This window comes from Entelurus aequoreus, linkage group LG19, assembly GCF_033978785.1.
Source record: "Entelurus aequoreus isolate RoL-2023_Sb linkage group LG19, RoL_Eaeq_v1.1, whole genome shotgun sequence".
NCBI classification, from domain to species: Eukaryota; Metazoa; Chordata; class Actinopteri; order Syngnathiformes; family Syngnathidae; genus Entelurus; species Entelurus aequoreus.
In genome coordinates, this window is record NC_084749.1 from 15248571 (window position 1) to 15258526 (window position 9956).

A 9956-nucleotide genomic window follows, 5' to 3' on the forward strand; every position below is an offset into this window, starting at 1 on the left:
GGTTGCTCATGCGGCCCCCGGTAAAAATGAATTGCCCACCCCTGGTATATAGCATAACTGTAATTAGAATTAGAATAGTTAAATTCATTTAAGACACCGCTGCTGTTATTGTTACATTGGATGTATGTGCTAGTAATGGTGGTAATAGTGGTAAATATTATTTTTCTTCCTAAATTCTGTTGTTCGAACTAATATTATTATTAATATAGTGTAACAATGACCACTGTCAGTACTGTATTATTACTGTTACTATTACTAATCTCTTAATATGAATATTGGCACTATGTTTGTTGTTATCTGCTAATGTTGTTGTTTTTGTTGTGGTCTCTGTCTTGTCAACACAATAAATTCAACTATATAGAATTATACAAAATATATATCAATTTTATTAATACAATAATACAAAAATATATATAAAATGTTCCTTTTTTTTTTTTACTTTTGTATTTTTTGTATGCAAAGAAAGAAAAACATGGCCTTAATAGTCTTCTGAGTTGTATTTGCCTGAATAAGGGGCAGATATTATCCATACATCCATTTTCTATTTTGGGGTTGCGGGGGGTCGCTGGAGCCTATCTCAGCTGCATTCGGGCGGAAGGCGGGGTACACCCTGGACAAGTCGCCACCTCATCACAGGGCCAACACAGATAGATAACATTCACACTCACATTATGTTTAAATCTATTTATGCTCCTTTTCATGGAAGGTTTATTTCAATGTTGTATCAATTACTATTTAACATTGAATAAATAAAAGAGTTAAAATGGACAAGAAAAATAATATGTTTTAATGACATGTTGATATAAAATGTAATTTGTGTAGTTATAACACAAAGTAAGACCAGTAATAATCATGTCTTTGTATCCTTACGACACAAAAAATATAAATACGACTTTCATGTGTCCTGCAAAAGAAAGAAAAAAGTGAAGAAATCACATTTTTAACAATAGTAGCACACAGAAAAGACCAAAACAGCAAATGAGTAACATTCATTTTGAGTCAGCTTTCATATAAACTGCCAATTTATTACAAAAGCCTTGACATGGAAGCATGTGTATTTTCCCCACAAGAATTGTACAACTATTAATAATGCTTGGATCAATACACACAACAGTTGACATGTATATTATAAGATCATGTTTGTCACATGCAACGTACAAAACATTGTGTGTGCAGCCTTTTAAATCTTATTGGGCAACCATTGTGGCGCCCGCAGACACACACACACACACACACATTTGTGCATGGAAAACATTAATAAAGTGCTGCAGTGTGTGTAGTTTTTGTGGTGACGCTGGCATGAAGAAAAGAATGTAAATTATTGGTACGAGCAGTAAAAAAAAAAAACAGCAGCACTTCACTTTCTCGAGCTCCTAAATAAAAAGCTTGCCAAACATTTTACTCGACTTCATGGCTAAAAAAGTGCAGTGTGCATCAACATTATTAGTATTATTATTATTCCTCTCACCAAGACATCATATTGTGTTTTTTATGAAAACAAAAATAAACCCATCCCGAAAATCCATCACTTTATGGTACACAGTATAAAAAAAACAACACGATATTGGGCGGCATAGCTCGGTTGGTAGAGCGGCCGTGCCAGCAACTTGAGGGTTCCAGGTTCAGATTCCTGCTACCGCCATCCTAGTCGTTGCTGTTGTGTCCTTGGGCAAGGCACTTTACCCACCTGCTCCCAGTGCCACCCACACTGGTTTAAATGTAACTTAGATATTGGGTTTCCCTATGTAAAGCGCTTTGAGTCCCTAGAGAAAAGAGTTACATAAATATAATTCACTTCACTTCACTTAAGTTTATATATTTGTATTTGATTGAGGGACATAAGTATTAATCACAGGTAGCATTGAGACCCCCACAAAGCATGAGTCCTGTACCTTTAAGAAAGTCACACAAACAAACTCAAAAGTGCCAACTTAGGGACAAGATTGTAGACCTGCACAAGACTGGACTGGAGAGCATCAATAAATATGTTTGTAGGCTTTTCCCACCACCTTTTGTATTGGGATCCATCCCACTGATTCATCAATAATAATATTTTTAAAACGTCCATAAAAATGACACAAGTCACGTCTGTGCTGTTTGGGAATCTTGCTCAGGCTGAGTTTGGTCGGGGAGTCGGTGCTCCACATGGACGCCCCCATCCTCCTCCTCCTCCTCTTGTGCAGGTCCAGACTGCGCCGTTGTCTCCTGATTGTCCGCGACGCCGTTCTCCTGAGGTCTCGGTGGCTCTGACGTCTTCTCGTCTTCCGCCCTCTGCCTTTCCAGCTCCTCCTCGGTGGCCTGCAGCTGCAGCTGATGCATGAGCTCCTCCAGCTTGTGAGCTTTACGCAGCTCGTTCTGCTGGATGATGGCGAAGAGATGCTCCGTCAGCTGCTCCTTCACCTCAGACTTCTTGTGGAGGTCCATCTTGGCCGTCACGTACTCCGTCTCTGCCTTCTCGTAGCGCTTTCTGAGACACACACGAAGGATTTTGTGAAGCCCATGAAAACGTGTCTGACTACGCAAATAGGACAGGACAACACAAACGACTAGAACATTCTAGAAGGATCACACATGCCAACTTAGTCCTTACAAACATGGTAAACATACATTCAACTCAGCTCTTCTATCACTTATTTTTATCATATGCCTTTCTTACTTTCACTAGTTTTACTATTTTCACTAGTTCAAATGTTCTTTTATTAGTTAAACGTTTTTCTTTCACTAGTTTCCTTTCTCTAATTGCATTTTCTTACTCTCACAAGTTTAACTACTTTTGCTTGTTGAACTTTTCTTACTTTCAGTATAACTATTTTCGCAAGTTACATTTATTTATTTTTAATAGGTTAACTTTTCCATTTTCACTAATTTAATTTTTCTTACTTTCACTAGTTTAAATATTTTCATTAGTTTATCTATTTTCACTAGTTGAACTTTGATGTTTTCTTGCTTTAACTACTATAACTAATTTCACTAGTTTAAGAACTCTTGCGATTGGAACTTTTCTTACTTTCACTAGTTGAACTATTCTCACTAGTTTAACTATTTTTGCTAGTTGAACTTTTCTTTTATTAGTTAAACATTTCTCTCACTAGTTTACTTTGACTAATTCAACTGTTCTTACTTACACTAGTTTATTTTATTAGTTATACAGTGATTTGTTACACTAGTTTACTTTCACTAATTTAAACTGTTACTTTCACTAGTTGAACTATTCTCACTAGTTGAACTATTCTCACTAGTTGAACTTTTGTTACTTTCACTAGTTTAACTATTCTCACTAGTTTAACTACTTTCGCTAGTTGAACTTTTCTTACTTTCACTATAGTACTTTCGAGAGTTAAACTTTTTATTTTCGAAAGTTTACCTTTTCACTAATTTAACTTTTCTTACGTTCACTAGTTTAACTATTTTCATTAGTTTATCAATTTTCAATAGTTGAAATGCTCATAGCGGGCGGTGTATATTGTAGCGTCCCGGAAGAGTTAGTGCTGCAAGGGGTTCTGGGTATTTGTTCTGTTGTGTTTATGTTGTGTTACGGTGCGGATGTTCTCCCGAAATGTGTTTGTCATTCTTGTTTGGTGTGGGTTCACAGTGTTGCGCATATTTGTAACAGTGTTAAAGTTGTTTATACGGTCACCCTCAGTGTGACCTGTGTGGCTGTTGACCAAGTATGCCTTGCATTCACTTATGTGTGTGTAAAAGCTGCATATATTATGTGACTGGGCCGGCACGCTGTTTGTATGGAGGAAAAGCGGACGTGACGACAGGTTGTAGAGGACGCTAAAGGCAGTGCCTTTAAGGCACGCCCCCAATATTGTTGTCCGGGAGAAATTCGGGAGAATGGTTGCCCCGGGAGATTTTCGGGAGGGGCACTGAAATTTGGGAGTCTCCCGGGAAAATCGGGAGGGTTGGCAAGTATGACTCTGGCTAGTTAAACTCCTCTTACTTTCACGAGTTTGACTTTTCCATTTTACTTTTCTTCCTTTCACTTGTTTAACTACTTCCACTAGTTTAACTTTACTTCTTTCACTAGTTTTAGTACTCTCGCTAGTTTAACTTTTCTTACTTTTTGCACTTTTAACTTTTCAATTTTGCTTACTTGTTTATTTACTTCTTATTTTGCTAGTTTAACTACTTCCGCTAGTTTGTTTTCTACTTTTGTAAGTTCAACTTTTCTTTAACTAGATTAACTTTTGTACTTCTACTGGTTTAACTTGAATAACTGTTCTACTTTCACCAGTTTAAATACCTTCACTAATTTAACCTTTCTACTTTCACTAGTTATTTTTTTCCAACTTTTACTAGTTCAACTACTTGTGCTAGATTAACTTATCTTACTTTCACCAGTTAAACGTTTCAAACAGTTAAATATTTAGTAGAGATGTCCGATAATGGCTTTTTTGCCGATATCCCGATATTGTCCAACTCTTAATTACAGATTACGATATCAACCGATACCGATATATACAGTCGTGGAATTAACACATTATTATGCCTAATTTTGTTGTGATGCCCCGCTGGATGCATTAAACAATGTAACAAGGTTTTCCAAAATAAATCAACTCAAGTTATGGAAAAAAATACCAACATGGCACTGCCATATTTATTATTGAAGTCACAAAGTGCATTATTTGTTTTTAAATGCCTCAAAACAGCAGCTTGGAATTTGGGACATGTTCCCCCTGAGAGAGCATGAGGAGGTTGAGGTGGGCGGAGTTGGGGGGTGGATAGGGGGTAGCGGGGGGTGTATATTGTAGCGTCCCGGAAGAGTTAGTGCTGCAAGGGGTTCTGGGTATTTGTTCTGTTGTGTTTATGTTGTGTTACGGTGCGGATGTTCTCCCGAAATGTGTTTGTCATTCTTGTTTGGTGTGGGTTCACAGTGTGGCGCATATTTGTAACAGTGTGAAAGTTGTTTATACGGCCACCCTCAGTGTGACCTGTATGGCTGTTGACCAAGTATGCTTTGCATTCACTTGTGTGTGTGAAAAGCCGTAGATATTATGTGATTGAGCCGGCACGCAAAGGCAGTGCCTTTAAGGTTTATTGGCGCTCTGTACTTCTCCCTACGTCCGTGTACACAGCGGCGTTATAAAAAGTCATAAATTTTACTTTTTGAAACAGATACCGATAATTTTGAAACCGATACCGATCATTTCCTTTATTACATTTTAAAGTATTTATCGGCCGATAATATCGGACATCCCTAATATTTAGAAAAGTTAGTCAAGTAGAAAACTTCACTCCAATATTCGACGCACTTTTGCTCCCAACCGATGGACAGATAAACCCTCTCGGTTTATTTGCACGTGTCCAATAGGTTCCTTGACTAGCGTGCATGTCGCTACCTGGCGGTGGCGTAGTCCCAGCTGGCTTCATCGATCCTTTCTCTCAGAATGCAGACGTCGTTCGAAACCATGTCATCCAGGGTTTGCAGCTCCTTCTGGATTCTCTTCAGCTTCACAGCCTCAGCTTGAGTCTGTTTGGACCTTGGGAGAACAAAGTTTGAGCAGCGAGGTTAAGGATCGTACTCACCAGCGTGTGACGTAATCAAGACGCTTACTTCTCAGCGATGGTTTTGGTGAGCAGAGCCTTCTTGCGCTTGTTCATCTCTTCCATCGACTTCTGTTCCTGTTGCAGTTGCTCCAGGCGAGCCTGGTCTCGGCTGTAAAGCACCACATTTTAGCATTGAGAGGTTTTTTTTTAATGGAAAATATTTTAAAAAACACATACAGTTGAATCTGTTGTTTATCCAGCTCCTTCACATCCGGAAGTGGTTCCTCTTCTACATCTTCTCGACACTTGTCATGTGTCATTTCTTCCTTTTTGACAGTTGGAGCTGCAGGAGCCATCTTGGCTTCGTCCTTGCTTGGCACTTTATTGAGCTGCTGGTCCGGCGGTAGTGCAGTAGAACACAACCCTGCACTTTCATCAGCCACCCGGTGCAAATTTCTCTCCCGGTGACTTTGATGCAAACCCCGGCTGCCCGATCTCGACTTGCGCGTGTTGGCAAGCTTAGATTCTTCAAAAAAAAATAATCAAGGCGAACAACAGTCAACCTCAACCCTTGACTAACACCCTCCCCCTTCCACATCCCACCTCCCCGGATTGTAAATAACCAAATGTAAATATTCAAATGTATATACTTGTTCTTATGCTTTCTAAACTCACTATGTTCTCTGCTCGCTGTACATATCCTACCAAGTCAGACCTACACTGTTTCAATGTCCATTTCTCTGATGAAAAGTGCTGATATCAACCAAACCCTCCTCATCCCACCCCCGGATTGTAAATATTGTACATAATGTAAATAATTCAATGCATATACTCTGATGATTAACTTGTGTGATGACTATATTATGCTGATAGTATATATTTGTACCATGAATTGATTAACGTGGACCCCGACTTAAACAAGTTGAAAAACGTATTCGGGTGTTACCATTTAGTGGTCAATTGTACGGAATATGTACTGTACTGTGCAATCTACTAATAAAAGTTTATATCAATCAAAAAAACACTTAATGGGACATCACGCAATGTCGAAAAACCAGTCTTACAAAGTAGACCAACGTTACCTTTCTGCTGCATTCTCCGCAGTTCGTCTTCTGAAAATCCCGCCCATTCGCTCATTGTTTTAGTTCAAACATACACTACTTGAAATATGAACATAAAAAGTGTTCGAAAAATCACAACTAAATGCACTTTTGAGAGAAAATGTCACAAGAATGCGCTGCCTGTCGCCATTTTGCTAAAGGTCCGATGCTGGTGTGCCATAGATCTGAATGGCTAAATGAGACACGCCCCTTTCGCTGTGTGCCCGCGGCGAGTCTAAGCTAGTAGGGGGCAAAGTGAGGACTTAGTTCTGAATGGCTAAATGAGACACGCCCCTTTCGCTGTGTGCCCGCGGCGAGTCTAAGCTAGTAGGGGGCAAAGTGAGGACTTAGTTTTGAATGGCTAAATGAGACGCGCCCCTTTCGCTGTGTGCCCGCGGCGAGCCTAAGCTAGTAGGGGCAAAGTGAGGACTTTCATAGATTAAACAAAAGTAAGAATAATATAGTGTTGTAAAATAATAGCACATCTTTTTATATCCACATAAAGTATTGAAAACCGGTTGAAGAATAAGCAAGTTGTGATTTAAGAATTATTGTCTTTATTAACGCAGAAGTCTCTAACTTTCTATATCTATGACCAAGGCCAATGCCACGTCAGGGACCCGCGAAGGACCTCTACATGTTGTCTTAGATTTAGCCTGATTTAAACACATTTCTAAATGTAATGTAAGTTAACCGTTATTTTTTAACCCAATAACGTAAGAGCTTTTGTATTTGATATAAGCCGTTTGCCAATAGGAATTGGTTTGCTACTTTGAAACATTGACCAGTGTTTGTGTGGTTGTCATGGTTTCAAGGACCCCGAAAGGTTGTCTTGGGTTTAGCCTGATTTAAAATGATTTCTAAATGTAATATAAATGAATCGTTGTTTTCCAACTAATAATGTATTCTACCTCCGAGCACGATGGATTTTTGTTTTATATTCGCATGCCGTTCACCAAAAGGAAATGGTTTGCTAATTTAAAACGTTAGCTAGCGTTTGTGTGGTTGTCATGGTTTCAAAGACCCCTAAAGGTTGTCTTCGATTTAGCCTGATCCGAAAACATTCCTTAATGTAATGTAAGATGATATTTTTGTTCCCAACTAATAACGTAATATTGTGTTCTACCTCCGAAAACGAGAGCTTTTTTTTAATACATGTAAATTGCTCGTCAGAAGGAATATTTAAAATTGTAACGTTCGCTAGCGTTTGTTGTGGTTGTCATGGTTTCAAGGACCCCTAACCGTTGTCTTAGATTTAGCCTGATTTAAAACAGTTCTTAATATGATATAAGGCTTATATTATATTACTAAAAGTACATTCATCCAAAGTTATTTATTTGCAATTAAAGGTTACTTATAACGATGTAACTAAAAGTCTACTGTCATACCACTACTGTCAAAACGACATACCATGTGGGGTATAAGGATTATCCTAACCCCGCTCTTATTAGGTGGATCAAGGTGGTATGTGGAGTAACACCGATTGTACCTCTGGAACATTAATATATACCTATTCAGCCTACCGTTCTCAGTTACGGCATCTTTGTATTCCCACTTCAATCTGGGCATTTAAACAGCATTCATCTATTTTACACTGTGTAAATGTCTATCCATCTTCTACTGCTTGTCCGTTTCGGGGTTCCTGGTGCTAATCCCATATGCAATATTTGATGTTGAGTAATTGGTGCCCTGAATAGGTCAATAATTCATAACAACATTGATTTCAATGCAGTATTACTTTTGAGCAATGACCCTCCATGCATCCATTTTCTACCGCTTGTGCCGTACGGAATGACAGTTTAAAAAAAAAAGTCCCACTAAAATTATTGGAGAGACAAAAGGGCCCCACTCATAAAAGTGTAATACAAAGTTCATCTTTTATATATTTTATTTTCAATGCTTGAATTTCTAGATCACATTCAAATCTATCTGTCCATTATACGTTTTCATTACTTTTTCATATTTTTTTATGTACTTTTTTGTCAAAGAAAACTTTGTTTTTTTATATGGCAAACACACAAAATTGCCATGTTTTCCCCAAAAAATATTTCAAAGTAAAATTTCCGGCGTGAAGTAATTGGAGCCTTGAATAGGTCATTAATTCATAACATTTATTTAGATTCATCATTATTTTTTGAGCAATGACTGCTATAAAGAAAGAAACTAGCCTGCATGGGCAGCTTTTTATTTTTTCTCGTTACATTTCAGCTGTTTGCTCTTTTTATTGCTTTTTAAAAATAAAGTATTTAGATTGTGCCAAAGGTGGTCACAAAATGAGCTGCAGTCCACAAATGGCATTTGGGCCATACTTTGGACACTGCTATCTTTTTTATATTTTTTTATAAAGCTTTATTTATAAACTGCAACATTTACAAACAATCGAGAAATAATAATATTCAAAATAAGTACAAAAACAGTACAAATCAGCACCAGGGGGTTGTAAACTCAATAAAGTAACTAAAATAGAATGCACCCATAACCTCCCTGCTTGGCACTCAGCAACAAAGGGTTGGAGTTGGGGGTTAAATCACCAAAATGATTCCCGGGCGCGGCGCCGCTGCTGCCCACTGCTCCCCAAGGGGATGGGACAAATGCAGAGGACAAATTTCACCACATCTAGTGTGTGTGTGACAATCATTGGTACTTTAAAAAAAAATATATATATATATATATATATATATATATATATATATATATATATATATATATATATATATATATATATATATATATATATATATATATAGATAGATAGATAGATAGATAGATAGATAGATAGATAGATAGATAGATAGATAGATAGATAGATGGATGGATGGATGGATGGATGGATGGATGGATGGATGGATGGATGGATGGATGGATAGATAGATAGATAGATAGATAGATAGATAGATAGATAGATAGATAGATAGATAGATAGATAGATAGATAGATAGATAGATAGATAGATAGATGGATAGATAGATAGTACTTTATTGATTTCTTCAGGAGAGTTCCCTCAGGAAAATAAAAATTCCAGCAGCAGTGTACAGAATTGAGATTTAATTTAAAAAGTAAAAATAAATAATGGGGGTATAAATGGAAACAAAATAGAAAAATATTACAATAAGAATAAAAATAAAAAGCAACAATGAGAATAAAAACATAACAGTAAAATAAGAATATAACAAGAGAAACTAGGCAGTAGTGACCATGTTGTTTTGCATCCCCTGTCATCCTAGTACCCCCATATATATATATATATATATATATATATATATATATATATATATATATATATATATATATATATATATATATATATATATATATATATATATATATATATATATATATATATATATATATATATATATATAT

At 37.0% G+C, this 9956-nt stretch overlaps 1 protein-coding gene across 1 annotated transcript; it reads right to left on the minus strand.

Moving 5' to 3' along the window:
* Positions 1-845: 845 nt before the first annotated feature.
* gorab (golgin, rab6-interacting) lies at positions 846-6779 on the minus strand. The gene is made up of 5 exons (XM_062027504.1): positions 6576-6779; positions 5731-6019; positions 5561-5662; positions 5346-5486; positions 846-2467 (listed from the first exon to the last, which is right to left on the minus strand). The coding sequence occupies exons 1-5, from the start codon at positions 6628-6630 to the stop codon at positions 2083-2085; spliced, it is 972 nt and encodes a 323-aa protein (XP_061883488.1). The 5' UTR covers positions 6631-6779; the 3' UTR covers positions 846-2082.
* Between the last annotated feature and the right edge of the window lie 3177 nt (positions 6780-9956).

What these genes read in the sequence shown, in the direction of transcription:
- gorab (XM_062027504.1), bottom strand. Translation starts at nt 6,630, where the DNA reads ATGAGCGAATGGGCGGGATTTTCAGAAGACGAACTGCGGAGAATGCAG. An exon ending in GATAAACAACAGATTCAACT is followed by an intron (nt 5,663 to 5,730) that starts GTATGTGTTTTT and finishes GGTGCTTTACAG; the next exon opens with CCGAGACCAGGCTCGCCTGG. An exon ending in TGGGACTACGCCACCGCCAG is followed by an intron (nt 2,468 to 5,345) that starts GTAGCGACATGC and finishes TGTGTGTCTCAG; the next exon opens with AAAGCGCTACGAGAAGGCAG.